General features: G+C 37.0%; 1 protein-coding gene across 4 annotated transcripts in view; it reads right to left on the bottom strand.

Moving 5' to 3' along the window:
- POU6F2 (POU class 6 homeobox 2) overlaps window positions 1-27,946 on the bottom strand; it is a 306,702-nt gene that overhangs the window by 153,162 nt on the left and 125,594 nt on the right. For all 4 annotated transcript variants that reach the window (XM_079301926.1, XM_079301927.1, XM_079301928.1 and 1 more), the window contains 2 exons: window positions 18,543-18,634; window positions 17,378-17,606 (listed from right to left, as the gene is read on the bottom strand). In XM_079301926.1, the coding sequence (XP_079158052.1) occupies window positions 17,378-17,606; window positions 18,543-18,634 (321 nt within the window). The remainder of the gene's footprint in view (window positions 1-17,377; window positions 17,607-18,542; window positions 18,635-27,946) is intronic.

Raw genomic sequence — 27,946 nt, forward strand, 5'->3', positions numbered from 1 at the left:
GGTCAAAGACAATGGACTAATTTCCAAAAGTATATTAATATACCCTTTCATATTAATAAACCCTTTCATTCACAGACTGCAAGACCAAGAGAAATACAGTTCTCCTTACATTTTCCGTTGTGCTTGATGAACAAAATCTTGATTTTACTGGAATTCTTCTCTTGCCATCGAGACATCAATCAACTACTGATTTTAACAATACAAAATTATCCCTAATATTCACACTTAGAAGACAACCAGATTATATGTCCCAAATTTATGGATATTACAGGACTCATACAGTTATTTTTTGGGGGGTAGGAGATATGAAAGAGACACAGAGAAAGAGGACAGAATAGTAAAAGGATTTAGATCCACTTACCCCTGTAAAATAAGCTCCCAGGCTTTAAAAGCCTACAGAAATTAAATTTTGCCAATAAAGATTTCGCAGCATTTTAAATTAATTTCAGGAGAAAAAGTCCACAAAACTAGGGTCAAGAGGAAAGACAATGGAAAAAAATTGGGAGTGTGGTTCATTTAAACACAGCCTCAAAAGTAAAACCTTCTGATGGCAAGTGTTAGGGATCTGAGGTTACACGAACTTAGTATTAACTTTACAAATCAGGATCTTCACAATGAAATGGATCTCTTCATTAGACAATCTCCAGCTACTTTGTGGTCTGTGGAGATGCTATCTGATCATTCAGAGATGTACTTGTGGTTTGTAAAAATGGGGACCCTAAAGATCATCAGAGTCAGTCTCTCCCCTGGGGTCTTTTTACTCTGCTGACACTTAGTGAAAATCTACCAGCAATAGAGTCTCAAAAGCAGCAATCATTAACTCATTCAAAGTCACAGGCACAAGGGTCTGGGGTTAGCAACTATTAATTAGTGTAATTATTCCCAGGATGACAATTACCAGCTGCAGAATCCACTTAACATCTATTTCTCAGAATTTGTCATTTTGCAATGCTAATAGTTTCATTTGCCACCATTAACTAATTACATTCACTATGGTATATTGTTTCAGATGGATAGGATGGAAAGCCAATACCTAATATTGACCTCTATGGTATCCTGTGATTAGAAAGGCTGCTCCTACCATGATTAGCCACATCATTCTCTTGAAAATCATACATATTATTTGTGAAGTATTTGTGATATTTCTCCTCTTTTGAATACACTTATAAAATAAATCTCCTGGAGAAATAACATGGTATCTTTCAAATTATACTCTTCCATAATGCACTTGTTTGAGCTAAAATGCTGCATATATTAGTTGTACAATCTGATTTTAATTCTACTTCAGCTAACAGTTATATGGACTTGGTATAATTTCAAACCTGATTCTCCAATTTTAGAAAAAGAAAACAAAACAATGAGAAGAAGGACAAGTTTACAGTCTGTGTTTGCTCAAGAATGTCGAAACCCTACATGCTGCTGAGCCATGTTGAAAACCTGTGCAGTGCAAAGAAACTAGAATGCTTAGCATGCATTCAAATGACAACTATGTATTTCTTAAAGGAACAGAGAGAAAGAAGTGGCATAAAAATATTTTCACCTCTCCTATGAAAAGGAAGATTAGATGTCCTCAACAAACAGGACTTTGATAGGACATAGAAATAATTCATTAATAACAGAAGGAAGCAAACCTCTGATGGGAATATTTTTCACTAGATTTTGAAAATCTGAGAATTTTAACAAAGGTATTAATAAATCTTACTGGTTCCAAAGAATATTAATCGTCTGCCAAGTTAGAGTCTTATATTTCAAACTCTGTAAAGTATGATAAATTAGTGGTTGCCATACAGGGAGTCTACAGAATAAAGAAGATTATCTGGGAGAAGGTAGTACAAGAGTTCCTATTTCCATTACCAATAAAGTCTCCTGAAGCAGGAGAAAGATATTCTAGTACAAAAGCAAGAGAAGAATGCAGCAACTATGGCATCATGTTATTCTGACATGTCTCTCTTTCTTCACTCTCCAAGAAACTGACAGCAAGAGCAATCAAAGATGTCATACAGTGAATATCAGAGTTCAAAATGAACAGAAGAACAGAAGTAGGGCAGTATGTTTTCTGGAAAAGCTTTAATTCTTTACTCTTGCTATGCTGATGAGTTATAAATTGAAAGAGAATGCATTTTGAAATCTGTGTTAATAGCCTGTGTTTAAGAATGATGAAGTGCAATTTTAGCATATATTTTAAAGGGTCTCCAGAATAGTGCCTCAACTATGCAGGAGTAAGTGGAAGCAGCCGTGTTGATTTTTAATGTGCTGCTAGATTGTTTTTGTGTGCATTTGATGTTCTCCTTTAATAGCCTCAAGTAAAAGGCTGAATGAATCCAACAACAGTAGCTGAAAAAAGTGCAATGAGTCATATTACAGGAAAATGGAGAAAAGGATACAGGACTCTCCACTGAACACAATCCTATATTGTAGGCAATCTGTGATAACACCCTTTTCATTTCAGTTCAGTCCCATAAAATTACCACTAACATTACAACTCATGCAGAACACAGATAAATGTAAAAATGTCACAGAATTCTTCCAGATGGGACTTTTAGTTCCACTAGATCACCATCTACTTTTTTTACTTGTCTAATATTTCATTACAACCTTCCATAAGTTAATTTTCTTTCCACTGACCATGTAAATCACAAATCAATTTTCATTTAAAATGCCTGACTACAGATTGCTCCTGAAAGCTCAACGTATATGCTTCAGTGAGCTCTCCAACATTCTTAATGCACATTAGAAAAATGTTGTGGTTTTTTAAAAATCTTTTTAAAGGAATTAATTTTACATTAAAGTCTGGCATTAAACTCAAGTAGTGGTATTCTTACTTTCCCTCTCCTCCCCTCCACTTCTAAAATGCAGGTATATTTTTGAAATGTAACTGTATGTAGAGAAAAAAGTCTTTCATGACAATGACTTTTGATCTTAAAACGAAAACTCAGACAAAACCATAAACTGCTCTAGATTTGCAGAAAGCAGAGATGATTGCTTAATCCCAAACCATTATTGTGATTGTGTACTTCTCTAGGGGAAAGAAGAGAGAAAAGGAGGAACCCATTCACAGTTCAGACAATGGCTGTGTTTTATTTGAGCTATTATTTTTTTAAATTTTTCTCTTTGTTTGGGCTAAAATATGCAACTGAATGTTGTCAATTTTACTTATGGAAGCAGCCATCCTAAAACAAATTGGATATACCTGTGGGACAGCCAGGATTTAGCCTTTAAAACAATCTATAAGAAATGCTTTATTGGAACACCCAGAAAATATCCTGTAACAGTATTCTCTTTAAATGCTCTTTTCTTACACTAATTTAAAATTTGTAAATATACATTTGCAGACTAGATTTTGGAAACATGGTTTCTGTGGCTGCTTTTTCTATTGTTCTGCTGAGAAACAGAGGGCAGTTACTCTGTGCCTTAGTTTCTCCATTAGTAAACAGAGGATCATTTAAATGACTTTTTTTCATATTAAACAGGAGCACTTCAATGAGCTGGCACATGCATTGACATTTGCTTAATATTAAGAAACAGGAGTGCTCTAGCAGTCACTTAACTCTTTTTTACAGATAGATTATATTTCCTCTGTAGGAACAGAGCATGAATATTTCCATGCTGTTTAATCTCAGATTGTTTACATATGCTCTTGGTACTTAAGCAACCTGCTGTGGTGGGAGAAGGAAACACTTGGAACACAAAGGCATTGTACCCCTTTCTAATAGCATGACCCCAGAAGTTTAATGAATTGAGTCAGAGTAAGGGAACAGAAATGTGGGGACTCCAAGTCTTTTTCCTAATCTGAACCCGCAGGCAAGCCTTCCATTCACTCTCCTTTCCTCTGCTTACCTAGCAGATCCATATTTACCATGTCTCCCTTCACCTTTGAGACTGTCCTTCCATTTCAGGAGTTCACTTCTCTGCAGTTTTGAGCCACTCTAACACAGCTCTTTGCCAGACAGTACGGCTTTGAATCCAAAGTTCTTGAAGCACTCTGACATTGGGATTCTAGCTTGGGGGTGATGGAAAGGGTGTCAGTTTAAATAAAGCTGAGTGCTCATGACAATTGAAAGTAGTTCTGTGTTAAGTGGGGCTTTCTCATAATGGAGTATGTCAGTGCTGACCACTCAAATGGGGGAAGGGAAAGGCTCTTGAGCAGTCTCTGTAAATAGGGTCCTGTCAAACCATTTGCGGGTTATAAAACCTTGAGGGTTTATACATAGGGTTTTTTAAAACCCAAACCCCCAAATGTCAACAGGGCCTCAAGCATCACATCTAAAATGAATCTGCCTCACTAAAACTGAGAGAACTGAGAGTTGAAGGCCTCTGGATTTGGCTCTGTGCTGGCATATCACAATTACCACTTAGAGCTCACCACTTGTAAAAATGATGTGGAATCATTTCAGAAGAAGAGGTGTGTGGGAAAATGTTTTCTTCCTGATTAGTGAAAACCCATCATCTAAGAATTCATAATACATTCTATTCATAATGCTGAAATCTGCATTACTATTATTTATTAGTAGCCACTGGAATCTTTATGGAGTAGGGATTGCTATGAAGACAATATGTCTGGTCTTTTAACTTTCAAAGCTAACTACTAAACAAACAAGCAGTTGTTTGGGTAATGTGATCAATCAGTAAAGGATCCACAAAAACGTGGGAAATGCCTTAATGTTGGTCCATTTGAGTGGCTATCTTACTTTATTTTTTTCTCTTTTCCATTTGTCTGGTCAACTAAGGGTCAGAAGCCTGTGCTTTTGGGGTTTTACATCACTTGTCTCTTTTTGATTTTTTCACTCCTATTTCTTTCAGTAGCATTTTTGTTACATAAGCAATGGATTGAAAAATGCCTCTAATAGGCAAGATGTGGCCTCTAATAGTCAAGATGTGAACAGCCAAAGAGGAATCCCAATTAAAGTGGCCAGGATACATGCATCTTGAGCATCTTTCTATTAACTAGATCCTCTACCTCTACACACTACTTTGTGAAATTCTTCTCAGTTAGAATTTGTACTCTCTAGCTTGCTGGGCAGAGGTTCAGAGGCTCCTGGATGAAAGAGCTGGATGAAGCCTAAAAGAAATAGTAGGAGTGTGTATATGTATATATATATATGTGTGTGTGTATATATATATTATATATATATATATATATATAATATATATATACGTGCTCATTGGTACAAGTTGAAAAAGAAAATATCTGAAGAAAACAGAAGGGAAAGGGAAAGGGAAAAATGAAAGGGAAAGAAAAAGGAAAGGCTTTTCATGAGTACTATGCACTTTCCTTGCAGTCTTTTTACCCATCCATGTTTTTATGTAGTCCTGTAGCACTTCTGGATGAGGAGACTAACATCATACAGAAAACATGACACTTGGAAAGCCCAAGCTTTCATTGTTCCCATTCCAATGCCTATCTATAGGTTTATGCACACACAAACATTCCACATTCAGCATTCTGTCTTCAATTACTGAAGAGAACATTGTTGCTGCTGATGGCTAAAATCAGACCTACAGGCTAATTTTTATTGCAGGTGCTGGATGGCAGAGAACTTGTTATTACTTAAGCCACACAGTCCTGCTACTTGGGCACTCAGTGCTCTAAGAGAAGCCTATACCTAAATTACATTGCTCTGAATCATAAGCCATGAGGATGTGTTTTCACTGCCTGTACAATTGTCACAAATTACTTCTACATGTCTACATCAGTGTTAGCAAGAAATTTCCTGCAGTATGAGAAGAAGACTAGAAGGAAGCAGTTTGTCCTAACTCCTTCTCACTCCCTCTACTTTCAATTCACTGTTTCTTCTCTGTACTTTACTCTGGTTTGCACTGAATGTATGGGCCTTGAAGCTGTCCAAAAGGGTCAATTGTTGGTTTGGTCCTTTGTATCACCATTTTGCTCTGGAATGTAGTAGATAGGCACTTGTAGTGGAATTTTGAGTTTAGTTTTCTCCAAAAGAAACCTTGTCTATGCAGGTCAAACAAGAGGAAAATGGTGAAAACACAAGGATTAATTTCAAGTCTGCTGTACCTGTTTTAAATTAATACTCAATACTTCAGTAGATACAGCCAGCTCTACAGTAAGATATATGAGCAGTGGTGTACTTCACCCTTCCTACATCACTTCAATGAAAATTTTTCCTATATTAATAACAGTAGGTCTAGGTTTCTCAGCATCAGTTTCTAATCTCCACCATGCCATTTATGAAATTACCAGATCAGGAGACAAAAAAGAATGCAAGTGGAAAGTGACTGTGTATAAATTGAGCTGTATTGGAAATCTCATCCCATACTGTTATTTATTTTTTCAAGTAAAATAATTATATTTGTATAGGTATAGGTATAGATATAGATTAGATGCTACATTACAAAGCCACAAGGGTTCTTGATCTTGTTAACATGATGGTTGTCATAGTTTGTTTTGTTTTGCATGAGCAAGAGCTCATTACTGAGAACCCTTGTCATTCACATCAGATTGTGTTTCCTTAATGGAGCATTTCTGAAATGAATGGCAGGACATATAAATTTCAATTCAAACTGTACCTTGGAGTCTGGCTTCCACTGAAATCAACTGCACTTCAGGACAAAGAAAGCTTTACAGCTTGGGTTTTTACAAGCATGGTGTAATCTCTTGTTCAATGTACTTTTAAGAAAACCCAAAAGTGATTTTCACTTTTAGAGTGATTCTCCACTTGGTACTGGAATGCAATAGATATGCACTTGTAGTGGAATGTTGAGGTTTTTTTCATGTTATGTGTTCAGGCATTATTTCAGCTGGTCTATTTGGCTACCTTCCATAACAGGTTACTTGTACACTTGCAGTCTCCTGGACTCAAAAGGTGCCATAGTTATTTGAAATCCTTGCAGTGCAGTTGAATGCCATGATGCTCTCTCTCAGCCAGAAAGTGCATAGTTGTATGGTTTGTGGTGCAGAAGAGGTGAACTAAAACTAAGTTTCACTGCTGGAGAGGGTAATGGCAGCACTGTTTTTGCAGCAATCCCCTGCCAGGCAATCCATAGACTGACTGCTCTGGAGGGAATCACTTACCCTCCAAGCTACAGCGAAGATGCCAGATAAGCATTAGCCTGCAAAAAATGTTTAAAAGAGGAGAGAATACTAGTGGGAAAGATTAAGATAATTTACTCTTGTATATTCTATGTGTCATAAATCCCATTGTCAGTATCTATTGCTCAAGTACCTGACAAACTTTTGTTTCTACCCTCTCCATAAAAGCCTCCACCATGGTAAAGTTGCATACCTTCCATGGTTTTATAATAAACTGGAAGTGAGTAACAGTGTGATATCAAAGGAAATAAAACTCCAGTTGCTATTGCTGCTGGGGTTGCCTTCTGAATGTGGCTTATACAATATTTCATCTGTGCTGACACCTTTCACTCTCAATTATTTGGCTGCTGTCAAAACAAATCAATCATATTATAGCACTGTGTCTTATGTTACCATTCCACTGAAACTTAGCTGCATTAGCTTTCAAATATATGGAAGTACAAAATTTATCTGTATTATTTATTTAATACAACTTTTTCCCTTGTGAGCTTTCTTACAAACACATGAAACTCAAATTATCTGATGTTGAGCATTGAAAATAAATAAATATCACTAAAAAAAATCTAAAATAATGGCACTCATGGGAACATAAATGTATAAAGATATATTTAGTAAGTCTTATACTTAGAACCAATTATATTATTTTGAGAAAATGTGGAAAATAGTATATATTTTTAATTCGGTTTACAACTAGCCAAGGTGCTCATATTAGATAAATGTATTGTGAACAACCATTCTTGCTAAAGTAGGGTAAAACAAATATCCAAAGAATTGATTTGGTTACCAGTAAAATTAAAGGCATAGGGTTGGGAAACTGAATATTTTTAAAGACGCTGCACTACTGGGGGAGAAGGAAGGGAGAACCACAGTCTTCTTTTACAATTCACAAGCACTGCTTTGGGAAAAGAAAAGCTAGACTCTTGAGCAAGGCATCTGAAAGTGATTACTTTGTTCATATGTTAGACTTAAAAGTTCTCAGAAAACAGGTTCAAAATTTTGTTCTTGAGAGGTTTTATCCTTTCAAAAATAAGAAAAAGAAACAACTCTCAGGGTGCCAAAAAGTGAATTTGCTCAAAATGTTCTACTATTATTTCTTTGCTTTTTAGACAGGATTCATGTTCTGTTACAACCACGTCTTCTAAAATACAGGAGCCAGTATAACAGTAAAAGTACAACAGTTTTATCACCTCTTCTTCAGTTATTACTGCTGATGCAATAGGAAATCAGCTACATTCAAGAATACTTGGGTTGTGAATAGCTTAAGAAACCAATTTGAAACATAAAGGACAGACAGAGCCAGCTCTGGATGAAGAAAGACACAAGAGACTGAAATGGGATGTGAGAAACAGAAAGGAAAAGACACTGTAAATCTGAAGAATCGCCATTTACTTGAACAGAATAAATAATTGGAAATTATTTAATCTATTCTCTATGATGAAGATTTATTTTCAACATTGCATAATTTATCATATTAAAACTCAACTAAGTGAAAAAAGAGTCTCTAAGATATGACAAGTCTACAGATTATTAACTTTAAAAGAAATATTTATGTTAAAAAAAAAAACCAAAAACAAACATGCAAACAAAAAACTATAGCAGGCAATCATCTAAGAGCCTGTATGGTGCTGCAACTTATTGATCTTGATAGAAAACTCCAGTCCTTCCATGAGCTGGAAAACATGACTGTAGGTCTGAAAAATAAGGAAAATTTACCTTATTTTTACAGCTACTGAAAAAAGAGCCTAGAATCATTTGTGTCTAAGGACCAGAACAAGACTTAGGAATTTAGAACATTTAGATCTAGCTGTGTGTGAGGAACTCCAGACATCTAACAGTAATGATTTAAGGCACTTTGTAGGAAAGCATAACTCCTAACTGTCTACACATTTGTTTAGGTGGGACAACTTGCAAAAAATGTGCATTAATTGTCTTCCATGATATGGAACACCTGGGCCAAAGTGCAGAGCAAGAACACAGGTCTCAGGTGTGTTGCAGCAAGGAATGTTCCAGCTTCAGGAAAATGAAATGGAGACCTGAAGATTTCCATGAGTACAACTTTCCACCCAAAGGACATAAGATTTCATAAAGGTCTGGGAATGAGAAAACTGAAGGAAATTTCACTTTTATAATTTCTGATGTTACCAGGTAGATTCTGTTCTTGTTTATAAGGCAATCTCAGTGGCAGACAGATTTTTTTTCTCAATTAAAAAAAAAAATCTATTAAATGTTACATAATGCATAAATGTTAAGATTTTAATGCGAAAGTTATCAGATAGCTTCAGAACTTCCCATGATAAAAAAGGAGGTTTCCATAAAGAGGAAGTGTACGGTTCTGTGGTACAGAAGCACATAAACATTTAAGGAATTTAATTTTTAAAAGTTGGTTCTCAGGCATTTAATTTGTATGTCCCATGCATTCAAAATTCACATTACCCAGTCAGTAGTGTGAATAAACCATAAAGACTTTGTTGTTTTTATGAGTCCCTAAATATATATGGCCTTGATTAGAATCTCACTGGTGAATCAGGAACACATATCTGTGGCCAGGGAGTTTTTAAAACATGAATCATAGAGATTTTATTAATATAAAACCATGGAAAAACAAAGGAAATTAAACCACAAATACTATAAATGTCTGACTTCATTCCACAAAGGCAAGGAAATTAAGAGTGAAGGCCACAAATCCATCCTAGTAATCTTTCTACAACTCTCTCTATTGTAGTAGAGAGTCTTGAACCAGCATGACAATCATATGTGCATATACCATATGCATGTGCCCATCTGTTTTTATGTGATCAACACCATTTGCATGTAGAGGTGAAGAACAGAGTGACAAACACTAGCTAGGTTTTTCACTAACATTTGAAATTTCTTGGGTTTTGCAGGATTACAGTAAGTTGAGTGCTTCACATTATTGGAATGAGTTTTCTCTACATTAATTTAAATTGTCACGGTCTAAATTCAAGAAGAAGATTAAAGGCTTCTCAAAACAGGTGCAAAGATATACTTTAAACACAGCATTAAAATGCACCCATGTTCTGGTTGATGGAAATTTCATTTATAATCCTGCATGCAGAATATTCCTGCCAGGAGTTGTGTCAGTCTGAGTCAGGGCTCAATAAAGGTGTGCATTCTCCAAAAGGATCAGGTCTTGCATGCAGCCATGCCAAAACTCCTAGCTCAGTGGCCATGCCTGCCAAAGGATAGTTAACCAACAGGTTTTGGTGAAAACTTCAGGGAGGTTGGGGAGGTACAGACTACTTCCATCTCTCCCATCTGCTTCTTGGCATAAAAGTCTGGAAATTAAGGCTTTGTCAGTACTTGGGCTGCAATGTTTAAGCAGGTGGAACAGTTTGATTTCAGAATCTGATCTACATCACATCGTTACTTCTCACTGACATTCCATAACCAACAGTAGAAAAAAAAAGAAAAAGGCGTCTGTGGTCTGTTTTGGGTGGAGGTCAACAATGAAGCACACAAGCATTATGACTACTGCATTTTAATGCCTCTAGTGATAGGCCTTTAACTTATGGGGCAGAGAAACCAAACAACAAATAGCCAACACTCTGAGGCTGATCAATAAACACTAGTAACTAATAAAGACCTAAACCTTTAACATTCCCTCTGTGAAGGCAGCAATTTGCCACTGAACAAGATGAGCAATTAACATGGGGCCAATGCACTCACACAAGAGCCTTGGGGGGGAAAAAACAAACAAATAAACAAATATCCCAGTAAGATACCCACTATACTACCTCCATAAAAGCAGATTTGCTTCCAAAAGCAAATCTTAGGCCTTCTAAAAAGGTACATTTCCTGGGAGACCCGTTAGAGAACACTCATCCCATCTTCTGGGATCTCTGCATTAGTTCAGTTATCCCACAACAGTTTGGATGGGATACAGCTGATAGCCTGAGGAAACCTGCTGTAGCAGCTGCTAATCCAGAGACACTGTGCATGTCACAGTGTGCTTATGGATGCTCACATCCCTCTTACTCCTTTCCATGTACTAAGCTAGGGAGGTTTGTCTTGAGGGTTGGCTATCCCCTTCTTTGTGTAAGTGAGTCCTTCACAGTGACTGCATTTTGTGCAGCATTTATACAGTGATAGGTATATTTGGTTTGAGGGCTTCACAGAAATTGCTATGAGTGCAGCACTTCTTCTTGGTTCTTGTCATTCTTGTTCTGGTTATGTTAGTACACTGAAAAAGTATCTGGGAATAAACTATTCCTCTAAGTGAAACATCATTTTGATTATTACTGACATTGGTGCTCATTAAAATACATAAGTGAAACACTGCCTTTCTGTAGACTCTGAAAGCTATTTCATGTTACTTGAAGGGGAATACAAATGAATAGGGACTGCATCACTTTAGTTAAAAGGGAAAAATGTTCTAAGAAACTGGAATTTGGACTCTAGATCAGTAAGCAATTGAGGTTTGTAGTTTACTTCTTTTCTGTCTCTTTTTTGTTTTTCATCTATCTCTGATTTCTGATTTTTAAGGAGTGTGTACATGGAGGAATGGAGACAAAGCATGTTTACTTTATCTGTTGTACAATTAATAATACAAATCTCTGCTCAGAGGAAACAAGATCTAATAAATGTAAACAATGGGGGGGGGGTGTTACTATTGTCTTTACCTAACATTCTCTTTGACTGATCTCCATATAAAAACAGACTTCTTATTTTTTACCATTATCTGTGTCAACTGTAACCCATATCAGTGCATTTTAATGGCTGTCTCTTATCTCTCAAGGTGTTTAATACATTTTCCCTTCCATTGTATTGCTGTTAAAATATGACCTGCTGCTGTTTAAATAATGTAATTTAATGATTTCACATTTTCAGCTATTCAAGACTTCCTTTCAGCACTGAAGCCTTTCACTAGTGATTTAGAGAGATAGTTCATTCTCATTTCTTTCACGACTCAAGACTGAGAAAGTTTGACTTGTAAATAAATTATTGACATCCACTTAAGGAGCAGTACAATGGGCAGTGAAAATAAAATACACAAAGTTTCAGTGCCATGAGGCTACAGTCTCCAGCTTGCTGATTTCTTTCAAGGTTCCAGTGTTATCCTCTCTCTGTATTGGCACATATATCTAAAACACTGGTGTGCCATTACTTTGTGATAAAATACATTTGGACAAGCCCTTTGCAGAGGGACTCCCATATTGTTATCCATGGTGAGTGAGTGTCCAGCACTGAGCTGACAGAAAACACTGTCTTTTTCTAATTTCAATCACATATGCTCTATTAAAAGAATAACTAAATTGTGTTAAGTTTTTAGCTAAAACTGCTTTGGTTGTCATGGAAAAGAGTCTAAAAAGAGAGGACAGCTGCTAAAGACTCCCCAGGACTGGAATGTCTTCCCATTTTTCAGTGACTTCAAGAGGAAATTCATAGGGTAAAAATAACATAAAGAAATAAAGTCAAAACAAACTCAGCCCCCCAATCCAAAAGGTTTCTTGTTCAGCTATACAGAAATATTACACTGAGACATAAAAACCAGATGGGCTTAAGGAGAGAATGTCTTTTCATGAATTTCAGCTTCCAGGCGTTACTGAATACTCTGAGATTAAGCAACTACTAGTGCCTTGGAGAGTCTCTTGAGAAGGATAACTAAATTTTAAAAAAATAACATAGTCCTCCCAAAACTGAAAGAAATCTGACCTGGCAAAAGAGATGCAAAACTCAAACTGTTCAGCCCATAGAAAAGTTTCCTGAAGGCAGGAAGATGAGTACTTACAACCATCACTTTGGATGATTAAGAGGGAGGCTGTCAGACTACTTTCTGCATTCAGTCAATAATGACAGGCCAAGAAACAATGGATTAAGAGCAGAAGTCAGGGAACGCACCGTCTTGTAGGGTAACTGCCTCACTTTTTCTCCTCACAATTATTATTGTGACACCTGCAAAATTTTAGGAAAGCATGGCTATGTTCCACCTCTATTTCTAAGACACGATGAGGGCAAAACAGGTGTGTAGGTTTCTTGGGATGATATCTTTCATGGGTCGTTTTTAAACTTTTATCTTCAATGCTTTTAGTGGATTACTGTAAAAAGTTATTGTTGCTGGTTTTACTGTTTTCTTCAAAGAACTGTTAGTGGAAACTCCACAAAATTGCACAGGTGTTATGTTTAGGGATTTCTGTTTTCACTAAGGTAGATAGTTTTATTGTGCCACTCTCTTCTATCTCAGTAAATTGTATTACTTGCATATTAGCTGTGCATACAAAATTTGCCTGCTTGAAGCCAGGGGAAACATATTTTCTTAAGTTTCATAGCAGAATTTACACATTCACCTCCATTCCTTCTGTTTGCATACATTTGTTGTGTTTGCTCAGGAAATATGGTAAGCAGTGTACATGGCAAATGACAGGGTATAGTGAGCAGAAAATAATCAAGTATGAAGAAGAAGAATGAAAGATGCTTTGAAAGAGGTTTAGTCTGAACCTTTTTTCTCTTAAAGCAATGAAATTCATATCAGTTTAGTGGTAGATCAGGACCATGTAGCAAGTGAACAATTTAACACAAACACTTCTGGGGGAAAAAAGTATTTTTTATAGGTAACTGGCAAGAGAAGAATAAGCAATATTACTAAATTATATTGTGTGAGCAACCACTAATTTCTCCATTTTAAAATAAGCTCTTGTTTTCTCATTTTATGTATTTAACATATCTCCTCTGTGATTTCTATCACTAAGTGGTCTTATCAGCCTGAACCAGACCTGAAAGTTCCTGAGAATAAAATTATTTAAATATGTAGGTAAAACACAAAATATATGTTGGAATTACTCCCTTGATCAACATTCAGTATGAATTCAAGTATTCTGCCAGATCAGAACTTTTCTGTATTCATATATTATTCAAAAAGTTTTCAGGGTGTCTTTTGAGTTACCTAGCTGGAGTAGTTTGCAATGAAGGGTTTTAGAAGTTTACTTACAAGGGAAGAAAGACAGGAGAAGACCCAGCTCTCAGGAGCTGAGAACATATGCTTGACCTCACTGAAAATTCAGGGACAGTAGATGTGGCGATAGGAGTATTAAGACATGTTGGAAAAACAGCATGAAAATATGTGATCCCATTATCTAAGTTGGCCATGCTACAGTGAGGTTAGAGATGGAAGCTGATGATTATGGTCTGATTTCACCAAAGGAGCAAAATGTTTTCTAGGATGGGCTTTTATGAGTACACATATAAAAATGTTGTTGACAAAACAGAACACACATTTACTTTCAACCAACCAAAAAAAAAAAAAAAAAAAGAAAAAGGACCAGAAGTCAGTCAGGTTCAATGGAACTGATGATACCACACAACACTCTCACCTGGTTCCTATCTTCATGCATTCATGCATGGGACAATGGGCTACAGAGCAAACAATGGCAGTTCTTACAGCTGTGATTCAGGATGGTAGGAGCTATCTTGACTAGGTTACTTTGCTGCCTTGTGTATCAGTTTCACTTCCAAAAACTGAGGGCAGGCAGTAGCACTTGCTTAGAAGATCGGGAAGGAAGGGTAGAGAAGATAACAAACATCAAGACAACTAAATAAATTCATGAGATCTGTTCCTTTCAGATACATTATGGAAGGTGTGATTGTGTTCATAGATAGGGAACTGAACCTGCTGCTCCTATTTGATCCCAGGCTTCTATCCACCAGTAAAGATTATAAAGGAAACCTTTTCATCTCATAAGGTCATTGCTTGCAAAATTTATTTGGCAGCAAAGTTACGTCTTTTAGCTAGCAATTAGACATCCATGGCTAAACTAAAGAGCAAAGGTTGCCTGGCTCAATCCCTACCCTCCAGCTCTGCAACACAGGGTGAATAAATGACGTAAGAACTGCACAAGCTTATGTTTATTCATAATACTACATACCCAGCAACTCTAACCTGGAGCCCTCCAGAGTGGAAGGATACGTTTTTATAATGCCTGTTTCTTCATTAAGATTTCATCATCCACCTACGCTAAAAAGCTACTTCCCCTTCACTTTGTTATATCTGCTTTTACCCGCTCCTGTTCTTGCATTATTTTTTTAATCTCCCGTTCCTACTTTACATGCACTCTCAAATTTTAAACAAGCAAAATTTGTGCATTAGTGTGTCCTTTTCATCTATCATTTATGAATGACAGGTTCTTTGGTGCAGCTTAATGGTATGAGAGAGACATTATTTTAAACATTAAAGTGAAAACCATTTACAACTATGATAAGAGAGGTCTGTTGACATTAAACTTTAAAACATGCACAAGGTAAAGGCAAGTAGTTGCTCCAACAGGTGAGAGTACTATGCATGCACTTTGTAAGAGAGTTTGTTCAACACAAGAGCTGTCTCTTTGTTTTCTCTTTTTGACAACCTGTAGGATCTGGTGCTTCAAACAATGCATCTGGTAATCAGCAGCCACCTGAGTTTGATGACTAAAAAAGGTATTTAGGGCACAGTGCAGAGGATTAATTTTTTAAAAATTACCATTTTGTAGGAGGATAATATTTTGTACCATTTACATTAAGAAGAAATAACAATAAATAAATCTAAAGAATTGAAGCTTTCTTTTTACACTTCCTACTCACACCTTTATCATTTTCACTCTGGACTTTCACTTCCTTTACTGTCCTCTTCCATTAAAATTATACAATTCTGTTGCAAGATATTGGCTAACATTATCTTGCTGTGTTTTGTTCTGTTCTGCTCAACAGCAATTACATTCTGAGAAGAATCAACGTAGTTAGGAATAGTAAATAAATATATCTGTATTTTATATCATATGTACTTGGATTGAGTCCTGCTCCTAACAGTGTTAGACATTGATTGAACAGGGAAGGGATCTTATAGAATTGTTTTCAGTCTGATTTTATGCGATAGGGAAAATGTAGCAGATCCCTCAGGGTAGAACCATTGCAAACACAAAACAGTTCAGACAATAGATAGGATATATACAGAGATTAACTTTTTCCTAGTTACTTTGGAGTCATGCAACTCTCTCAACAACTTGAAAGAGGATGGCAGAATTTATTGATAAAGCAGACCTCCCACAGCAAGAATGAAAACATATATCTGGGACATGGATGACAGATAAGAAAACTTTGATTCTATTGCAACTTCTTTTTTTAAGTTATTTTTATGCAATACTCTATTTTATGTTATTTTAATTTGCACCACTGCTTTAATCAGCTTGGAGGGAAGGGATAATGGCATACAGAGGGTCCTTGACAGGATTGAGATGTGGGCTGAAGCAAACCTCAAGAAGTTTAACAAAGCAAAGCCCAGGGTCCTGCACACGGGTCACAGCAATGCCAGACACACCAATGGGTTGGGCAGAGAAGTGATTGAGAGCAGCCTTGCTAAGAAAGACCTGGGGGTGACAGGTGATGAAAAACTCCACGAGCCAGCAGTGTGTGCTCACAGCCCAGAAATCCAATCTAATCCTGGGCTGGATCACAAGGAGCCTGGCCAGAGGGTCAAAGGAGGTGATTCTGCCCCTCTACCCTGCTCATGGGAGATCCCACCTGGAGTGCTGCATTCAGTTCTGGTGCCCCCAACATAAAAAGGACATGGAACTGTTGGAGCAAGTCCAGAAGAGGGCCATAAAGTTTGTAAGATGACTGGAGCACCTTCCCTATGAACACAGACTGAGAAAGCTGAGGCAGTTCAGCCTGGAGAAGAGCAGGTTGCATGGAGACCTCATGGCAAACTTTCAGTATCTAAAGGGGTTGTACTAGTAAGCTGGAAAGGGACTGTTTTTCAGGAACTGTAGTGATAGGACAAGCAATAATAGGTAAAAATTGAAGGAGGGAAGATTTAGGTTAGGTATTATGAAGAAATTTTTCACTGTGGGGGTGATAAGATAGTGGAACAGGTTGCCCAGGGAGGCTGGGGATGCCCCAGCCATGACAGGTTGGATAAGACACTGAGCAACTTGGTGTAGGGGGAGGTGTCTCTGCCCATGGCAGGTGGGACTAGATAATCTTTAAAGTCCATTCCAAACCCTTGATATTCTATTATTCTATTATTTTAAAGTTTGAAATTTCAAAGTGATCTGTGAGTAGAAAACATTGATCACGGATGACAGAAAAACCTTATGAGTCATTCAAGTGGTTTACATTACTGACCCATAGAATGTAAGACTCAACCTCCAATATGTTTTTATAAAAAGGCAAATAGCCCTTAAGTATCTCTCAAGCATTAAAAACAATCCAGGTATTATTTTTCAATATTCATGGAGAGCAACACTTAATTTGAAAAAGAGATCACTCCATTTAAAAGAAAGAGATGGCATAAAAGAGGTGAAAGAACCTGTTAGAAAAATTATGAACATTACTTACCTTGTAGATTTTGCAATGGCAAAGTCATGATGCCTCCTGCTGCAGCTGCTGCTACCAGTCCTTGGATGTTGGTGAGATTTGCTGTAGGTAGAGTTAGGACGAGTCCTTGTTGGCCCCCCAGCTGCCCAGCCATGTTGAAAGGAATGAGGATTGGCTGATTCAGGGCTGGAGTGCCTCCTGGCATCACCCCTGCTACTGCTGAGGCTAACTGTTGGGCTGTCAGTAGTGGCTGGAAGAAACCACAGACACAAACCTATTTTACTGTGTATAGCTCAGTATTGCACACTTACAGCCCTTCTGGCTTGAGATCTTTTCGTGTTCCATTACAGACATGCACTGCTTCCAGTACCTTAAAGCATACATTTCCACCAACACAGAAAGGTTTGACAAATATGACAGTCTGAAACTGTAAGCCTCAGTCAAACAACATAGTAGCAATCCCAGCTGAATCTAGACTGGAAAATTCATTACACATACACAAAAGATAATTCATGAGCGAAAGAAGGCTCAACCTAGCCTATAAGTACCTAAATGCCAACATTTCCCTAAAATTCCTGGTTGTATACTGACTGATAACAGCAGAAAACACTACAGTGACAACTACTAAAAGTTTTGTGGACCAAGACTGTCCTGGGAAGTCGAAGAATATTGAGTATCTTTTTGAGTACAGCTGAACTGGATAAAATTTTTGAAGTGAGATGGGAAATATTTTAAAATCTTATGAAGTGCCATACTACTATGTCAATATGCTGCTGTAAAGAAAATAAATATCTGGTATAAAAGATAATGAAATACTTTTACTACTACAGGAGCTGTGTGGGACAGACATATTGTCAGAGACAATAATTCTGCATTAAAATGGCAAAAGCTTTTTAATATTAAATTATTACATTAATTTCAGAAGTAATTTACGTAATAAATTAAAATATTTTAAATTCTTAAATATGTAAAACTTCTTAGGTTTTATTTTAGAAAAGCATGCAAAATGTAATCGTGCCAACTTGACTTTTAAAATATACGATACATACATGTTCCCTTTTGTAACACTGAATGCAGCCAAAGAGAATCACATTTTCTACATTACACATATCAAAGATGATCAATCACAGTTATTTATTTTTCATCAAATTGCACATCTCAATTAGTTAAAAGGAAAGATACTGACCTGTGGCCCAACAGGGAATGCAGGATGGGACTGACTGGGCTGGTGCTGGTCTGCTGGGCTCGTATCAGGCAGCACTGTGTTTCCTCTGGCCTCTGAAATCCAGGGAACAGATTGACTTTAATATCAAGCCTGGGGACTGCCACATTACCTTCTACTCTGATGTCACATAACATGAAGCTGAAAATGATATGTTAAAGTGCTTTATCAATAACTCAAGCACTCAAATCGCTTATCAGCTGCATAAATTATGCTAACGTTCATTCAGACCAGCCAACTCATTCAAAGAGTTACAGAAATCTGACAGCAGTGAAACTGAAGCTATCATCAACTCAGCTAATGTGGGTTGCATTATACATCAATTTACATACAGTACATGAGCACTCCGTGCGTGTGGGAACTGCATTTTTTTACGCTTAGGTGAGCATCAGCCATTGCAATTTCTGAAAGCAAAAATTATCTGGAAAACAATCAAGTCACATCTACTTTCTATCTTAATAAAGTATTTTCTTTTTTCAGTTACTGAGGCAGCAAAGGCTCTACTAGGCACAATAAAAAGGGACTATGAAAACTGAAAACTGGTATGCTTCCATATGACAGCTTGGTTTTTAAATTGCATGTGGAGGATGAGCAAAATTCTGTGAAACCAAGGATTTCCAGCATTTATTGAGATGATCAATATCCAACAATCGAACAATATGCTGGGCACTAATGACTTGCTAAGCTTAGAACACAGTCCAGCCCTAGTAGATTTTGCTGAAGTCTGCAATACAGATTTGAAAGGGAGGAAGAAAAATAAAAACATCCTATCATTTGTAAGAAAGTACCAAGATGTTTTCAAAACTACATCCCAATCCTCCATTTCCTCTAGGTGAAGGGCTCAACTGATTCCCAATTTTTCAGTGCTGATGGCATGATCAGGCCTACATTGATTTTTGAGGTTGTGAGAATGACAGCAAGTATCAAATGTAGCTGCAAGAGTCCTGTGGTTTCCTATAATGAAAACTCTGGCAATGGCACCAGGTTTCCTGGTTGATACAATATCTCCTGTTTTGTAATTTTTTTTCTGATGAGTGGTTGAAATTCCATTCTAAGCAAACCTTAACAAGATGCTGTTTTCTTATGTTTGTCCTATGAATAGCAAGATAATTCAGAAGCAGTTTCTTGGCACACCCTTGTGCTGTAAGGAAAAAGGATACGATTCTGTCATAAATTTTAAAGAGGGTATTATCAGCTCATTTAAAACAAATTCTTTTATATATTCTCCAAGGGGAACAACTTATAAATAATGGAAATGTGAAAAAAACCACCTTCACCACATTAAGGTTCAAATAAAATTGACTGCTACATATTATTCAATTGACTTCCATCTCTACAGCAAGTTGTCAATCATAACAACATTTTAGAATTGGATTAAACAATAAATGTGCAGAGTTATTATGCAGAAATCTGAAAATCTGATTAATTTGTAATATCTCTGTGTGGTCTCAAAAATTCAGAAATGGACATTGCTCTGGGAATACTTACAAATGATCTATTGAAATACCTGATTTGGAACTAATAAAAACATACAAACTTGCTGACATTTCGTAAAGTGAATTCTACAGAAATGTTTGCCATTTTAATGACCATTCTCATTTAATAATGAGAATAAGCTGGCCTACTATAATCAGTGAGGATTCCAACAATTGCCTAGTAACATGCAAAAAGAGATGCAGTCACTAATTTTTTTATCTGCAATTTACTCATTCAAGTTAAATGAAAAGAGAAACATGTAACTAGATATGTGAGATTCAATGAAAACTGTTCCTTTCAAATGCATAACAATCCTAGTGCTGATGCCATCCCTAAGACCAAAGGCAGGGTTTCCCCAGTGTGATTTCCTCCTATACAAAATAAAGCACTATGCTACTGAACATAATTTTTCCTTTAGTAATTTCCACATTCTGTTATGTTCTTTTTTTTTTTTAATCTTCACGGCTGTATGTATAAAGTGATATTAGATCAGAGGCTCAATACCAATGAAGATATCACTCCCCATTAAGATCAAATCTTGTAAGTCAATTTTGTTTATGTAATTTTAAGGCCTGTGAATTTTGTCTTTGTGTGTGATTTAATCAATATTAAAACAAGCTCCTGATCATCTGTCATATCATTAAATCATCCTCTGAAGTCTTTGAGAAAATAACAAAACCAAAGTCATTAGAATTAGATTTTATTGCAATTTTTATACCTTGAGCTCTCAGAAAATCTGTAAGTTCTGAAGTAATAGGTCTGTGTTTTAGTATTTTTTTTCCCTGGTGCTCATCCAAAGAATTTCTGATTTCTGTTATCAGTACTGTAAGTATTTTTCAATGTTTGATCACACAGCCTTTACATAACACAAGTTGGTTATACCAGGCCATCAAGCCAAAATTAATTACACTGCTTTCCTTTTCCCTTGTACTAATTGGTATCACTTAGGATTACATTCCTGTCACATAGTTACTCACCACAGATGGTTTTTTTTTAATTTCAGTGCTCAAATGCTCTGTCTGCTGCTTCTAATTTAGTTCCATAGGATGGAGTCATCTCAGGAAAACAGCACACACTTTCATGTGGTCTTACATGGCATCCTGTATGAAATTATCAATTCTGTATTTTCTGACTGAAATTCTCAGATCTCTCCTGCCCATTCCAATCCACCTGCTATAACAGACACTCAAGAGTCAAGAAAATATACAAGAAAATCTGCCTGCTGGGCTGGCACTAAATACAGTGAAGCAAGAAGTTCAGGGTTAAGGTCTGTTGCATCACACAGTGACAGCATTTTTTCCTTTCTGTACACTGCATTCACTGACACACACAGGTCAACACCCAGAAGAAGGCAAGGCAGAGCAAAAACATCACTAGAAGGCTTCTTTCTCTTTTCTGCCTTATAATAATATAAGGGGGGATTCCCCTGATTTCATAGGAGTCGGGGAGCTCTGTCTATTTCTGATTTCTCTACTATTTTTGCTTCAAAGATTCATTGTCATTAATTTGGAAAAATGCCTTCATTAAGAAAACTGCCCTAAACTGGCAGCACACAATCCCCTTCACTGGTTCTTGCTGCTGTTTTACTGAGTTTATTTGGGAGTTGATTAGTTCCAGAGGCTGGAACAACCTCTGCAGGTAAATTATTCCCTTGTACAAATTCCAGTCCTCACTCTAACAAAATGGACTGCCAAAATCTAGCCTGGATTTTACACTTGTTCAGATCCAGGCCTCCTGTTATCTCCTCTTAAGTTATTCTCCAACTCCTCTCAGCCTCCTATCAGTGAGGGGTCTGTCAGCAAGGAACCATAACAATCCCTATGGAGTTGTGCAAGTACCAGCAGTTCCTTCTCTGTTTTGCAGGGATTCTACTCTCATTACAGCCCCAACTGCTGGTGCACAAGAGGAAGGGGGAAGGCAGAGTCAGGGCCACTACTCTGAAACAGAAACTAAGTCAATGAGTTTGCTCAATAGTACCATGTGAACAGACAGGAGTGCCACTGCCATAGTACTGCCACAACTGTAGACAAGGCTTTAATATTTAATAAGCAGTATTCATCATATGTGATTCATCATAAATTAATTATAAATTATATAATACATACGTTCACCTCTCATCCCACCAAGGGACTGGAAGGGCATGACAGAATAAAAAATTGAAGTGCACTGCAAACACTGTAAAATAGCCTCCTTAAAATAAAATATTATTTTAAATAAAGCTAAGTAAAACAAAGGCAACCTTCTTCTCTTGTGAAAGCAAGAAAAAATTTCACAAACCAAGTGAAAAGCCACGTTGTACAACATCTAGTTTAGAAAGGAGAAAACAAGACAAACATAAGAAGGAAAAAAAAGAAATTCCACATCTCAGGGCCACCAAGCTTCATACAAAATTACAGCTGCAAACGTACTGGTTATAAAAAGCTTTCCTTAGTTTGCTTCCATTTCCTTTCTTGCACATCTTCAGCAACAGAAGAGGTAACTCAGTTCTTAGCATCTCCCAGTGACCTGTGAAGGTGAGAATGCTCCAATCCCCCACTTCACAACTAATGGGGAAGAGAAACTCCAATATGGATTCTCAGATAAGCACAGCTTAGCAGATCTCCTCAGCTCTAGAGCCACAGTTCAGGAAGGCATGGGTCAGAACACAAAACTGCTCTGTGCCTCCTTGGCTGCCCCAGGGATGCAGCAGCTCTGAGGTGGGGCTGCCCCTGCTCCCCAGCAGGGTCCCTTGGATGCAGTGCCTGGCCCAGCTGCCCTTGTCTCATCTGGTCTCTGATGCTTGCAAGGAACCCGCAGCTCACTGGAAAATGGTTTTGGAACAGCATCACAGGATGGAGTGCATTAAACTTGTACCCTGGCCCTTGTGCCTCTCAAAGGCATGATGCACCCTGGCATCTCTCCTCAAACTCTGCACCAGAGCTCACTCAAAGACAATGCTCACACCAAAGCATAGGACTGATCTCAGCAGATGACCTGGATGTGAACAACTTCCTCATGGTCTTCGTTAATGAATTCAGTGTCTCACATCAAAACCAGAGAAATGCTGGACCACCTGTCTTCAGCACTCAAAAAATAAGCTGGATCAAATTCAGTAACACCAGATTTTCAGTAATCGAAAGAATAAATAAATCCTTCTGAGAATTAAGAAAATATTTCAAATGCATTAACATTAATTAAAAAAACACACATTTCAAGGACAGTTCATATTAAATCTTTAGCTGGTTCCACAATGCAACATTAAATTACTTGTATTTATCTCTTAGTAACCATAACAATAAGAAATCAAAGGTAGACTTTTTTCTTATTCGAGACAACTCACATTAAAGACACAGCTTGGAGAATTAAATCATTAAATTAAAAATACTGCCTGTGAGAAAAAGGTCTTGTATTTTTAAAACTAATAATCTGAGCAATCAGAGCAAAATATAGTTGCATTTAGATCATGATCAAAAGAAAAAAAAAACTTTTTAAAGGAAATTAAATAGATCAAATAATAATATTCAAATTATCAGGTATAGTGCATGAAAGAACATCATCTCTGATTAAAGTAATTCAGCTCTTCACTAAATGAAACCTTAACTCTCAGCAATTATACCAAGAACAATCTTTCTGAATAAAATTTAATAGTTGAAAGAAAAAGGTTCAACTGATAATGAAAAAAACCCCACAACATCCCCTCCAAACAATGTTCATTCTGCCACAAGCCACCCCATTTTGGCTCTTAATTTTACTATTTTAATTAATTAATAATTTAATTTTCCCATTGTATCAGAGTATGGAGGAAGCCTGCATAAATTACCACACTATAAAAGCTTAGTAATCAGATTGCTACACAAAATTTCACAAACACACATAAATTTTAAAATACTTGCAGGAGAAAAATTTGAGATTTTATGCTGTTTCCATTTTATATTGATATTGTCCTATAGTTATCAGAGGAGATATTCCTGTTACCTCAGCAAAGAAAATCAATCTCATAAACTACATTAGAATAATTATTCTCCCACTAAAGGTATGAATTTAAGCTTAGACCTTTCATATTTAGTTTGTTAGACAGTTGTCTCCTTCCAGTCCATGACCAAGATGTGGCACACAGTTTACTCCTTGGGATTGTAAGAAATTTCCCTAGATATCAGGTTATCACACAGATGACTAAGCAATTCACCTTTTTCTGCTGACCTGTACTTCAGATTTTTAGTTTTTATTTTTAGGTAGTAATTTCACCCTCACAAAGGAGCACAAACAAGTGTGCAGAATTCTGGATGTGTGCAGAATTACTACTAGCACCTGTTAACTCTGAAACCTAATAAAATTGCAACGTTGGTGTTATGATTTTACTGTTCAATCATTTCTGCATAACAAACATATGCTGTGCACATCTTCTACAATGTCAGATTGTGTCAACTTACATAGATCTCATTCTTAATTTTCTCCTACCTATGTACAAAGCCCTTCTAGTTTACCTTTGAAAATGTTTGTGGTGTGATAAGGAAATGGTATATTGATTTACCATATTGACATACCTGTCAATGCAATATCCTATACAGAGAGCTAAAACTCCTGCATTGAAAATGCATTGAATTAGACAGCAGCATGAACAGAGTAGATTTCCTTTACTAAGTGTATCCTTCAGTACTTAAGGAAGTAAAACACCACAGTTTAATACTTACCTGAAATTGCCTCCCAGTTGCTACTGCAAAGCTACTAAAATCATCTGGATAGCTCAAAGTCATTCTGCCAGCTGAGTATAGAGTGCTGTGTTTGCCTGGTCCCTGGGGGTCTTTCCTTCTAAAGGATCTTCTCCCACAAGGCACACACAGTAGCTGAAATCACTGTCCTCATTACCCCTATGCATAGAGCTTGGTTTGTATTTATGCACCTGCATCCTTCTGGATTAGGACAGATAACATTAAAACTCCATGACTCTTTATAATGAAAATCAGACTATTAAAGTGATTCATGTTACAGAGGACTTCTTCCAGGCAGCCACAAGTTATAATTATCACCTAACACAAACATACCATACACAAAATCACAAACAACTCAAAATCCTAGTTCTCCCAAGGGCCTTAAATTTTCTTCTTTCCCATCTTGATTTTTGCTCCTCTTTCATTGTCTCATCTTCTCCTTTTTCTTTTTTCCATAAGTGAATTTTTTTTTTTTACTGATGCCTATATGAATATTCTTCCACTTCAAATACCTCATGTGAGAAAAGAAGTGTTGCTACTCCAGAAAAAGTGAAGGAATATAATTGCAAAAGAGTATTCTTTATTCAAAATAGACTCATTCTACTTTTCTTCACCCACTAAGTACAGTGTATGAAAATCCCTTGTTAGTGGTACATACATTTTTTATGAGTTGGACCCTTCATATTGAGAGTTCTAGTTCCTTTTATACTGTATGCATTATCACAAATATTAAGGCCACAAAGACCCCTATCAGTCTTCTCTGAATTCATACAACATACTCACTGTTTGCTGTTAGTGCTGGGGAATGCAGTGATGATAAAGGTGACTTACCAGAAGATGGACAGTTGAATGCATTATTATTTCATGTTGGGCAGCTGATCCCTAGCTAAGAAGGGCAGGAGGCTTCTCTAAATTAAACTTTCTTTCCATCCCTGGAAGTTTACTAAATGCCAAAGAGTGAGCACATTAAAGAACATCTATTTTGGAGCAACTGTTACAGTTTGCCATCTTAATCTTAGATTTCTATAGGATTTTTTGCAGTGTTTACCTATGCATATTGGTTTTGTTCCTAATAGGGAAGAGGGCAAGCTTTCCATCAAAAGCCCAACTTCCACCACTCACCCTCCCCACGTGGCATTTTTACCCATCCCCCAAATAAGCCAGACTATGAAGATATTTTATGATATATATTTCTGTTTGCCTGGGGAACCCTGCACAGTTACAGTGTTTGGCTGCTGGCATACAGCCTACTGAAAGCCAGGCAATACAAGTGGATGATCTTTAGTGCACAGCAATTCAGGCTTCTGTGTGGAAGAAAAGCAGAGTATGTCTGATGCACTTTGCTTTTTACAAGTTACCTTGATAGACTAATTTCAACAGAGAGGGCACAGGTTGGTGGCCAGTGACAGAAATTCAACTCACAACTTTGATGAGTGACTGGAAAGAAAAAGCTGTAAGGTGGGAAGTAGATGAGCCTTGTATGCTATCAGTCCTATGACAGCCTGTTTAAAAATTCAAATCACCTAGTTTGGTAAGAGGTGAATATCCAATTAAGGAAGGAAGCATTCAATTAAACTAGTAAAAGCACCTCACAGCAGCACCCAGCAAAGTGCACCCCATAATATATGGTAACTCCTGCAGGAGCAATCTGACCAGCAAAGCAATAGTGGTTTTTCACCATTGCTACTGAGTTCACTGGTTTCATCCCTGCAGTGTCTTTAACAATTTTACACTCTCTGCTGTGATCTTTACATGGCCCTGTGGGGCAGCTCCATCAAGTGTCTCATTACAGGTTGTTCAGCTGTTCAGACCTTATTGAGACTCTTGGAAGAGCCATCCCACAGAGTGGCACAGTGTAGGAGTCCAGTCGAGATCCAGGAGGAAACCTTAGCAGGTTTTCTCTGCATGCAAGTGATCACACTTCTAGATCCAAGTACATCACAAAACTGGTAAGGTCTTCATTATAAATCTATTTAGCTGCACATGTATCTTCAGCAATTCCCAGCTATAAAAATACAACAGCCTTTCAAAAGCTACTGGTGCCATTTGATATCTATAGCGAGTTCTCATGATGTAGCTCAGCAGGGTGAGACATTATTTCAAATGGAAGTGTTGGCTGGAAGCTGCAGAAACTTATAGTATGCATGCCTCCAGATCTCATAAATCCTGAACTGAATTAACCTCCTTCTCTTTATTATTGTCTGAAATCAGTTGTAGTGGCTGTTTACAGTTTAGTCAAGAGCTTCTGACACTTTATATTTATGTTTTTAAAGAGCATTCAGTCTTACAATCACGACTTGCAAAATATGTCAAACTTTACCACCACTAAAACAAAAAATCTAAAACACACCAAGAGCTTTTGGTTTGCACTCCTCCCCACCCCTTCAATCCTTCCCTCCTCCATAGAGCAAAAACTAAAAAAACATAAAGTAGCAAAAAGACTAGTAGCCAAAATCATCATAGTATCTGGTTTTGAGGGGCTATTTGCCAGTCAATGATGATAAACAACTCTGCAGCAGCCACTAAAATAGTCTTTTCTACACTGAAAATACCCCAAAATAGATCTCCAGAGAAATAACCAAGTGGTTGACAAACATTTGGACACTGTTCCTGTAACATGTTTATCTTGCCTTTTTGTAAGGCAAACTCCCACTGGATTATAAATGTGTTGGATTAGTTTCCTAGGCAAGGTTTAAGAATACAGCCCAGGTTAAAAAAGCTTTACATGTAAGATGCATACATGCCAGCACAGCTGAATTTAATGAAAGATCTCTTGGTTAGAAATGCCTTGTCATGGCAAGACCTTTTTGTCATGAAGGAAGTGAAAAAGAAACAAAAAAGCCATATGACTTAGCTTTGCCAAAATAGCAAGTGGCAGGAAACTTGCTTCAAATTGGGCACTGCGACACATCCTAATAGGATTAAATTTTATGGAATAAAATGCTTCTAATCCATGCAAATGCTTGTCTTCATATAGATACATATGCCTCTCTATATATAGATACGTAATTTAAACAAATGAGTTTCCTACATCACTTTCATTTTTATATTAGTGTTCTGTTTATTTTTTCATCATTACAGTAACTGCAAAATAGCTACTGGTAAAAGATGCCATTAATTTAAGTGCATTCATACTGTGTTATGTCACTAATAGACTTGGGTAACACTATTTCTTTATCCTTTTTACAAAGCATTATTTTATTG

The sequence above is a fragment of the Erithacus rubecula genome (assembly GCF_903797595.1).
Source record: "Erithacus rubecula genome assembly, chromosome: 3".
Lineage (NCBI taxonomy): Eukaryota > Metazoa > Chordata > Aves > Passeriformes > Muscicapidae > Erithacus > Erithacus rubecula.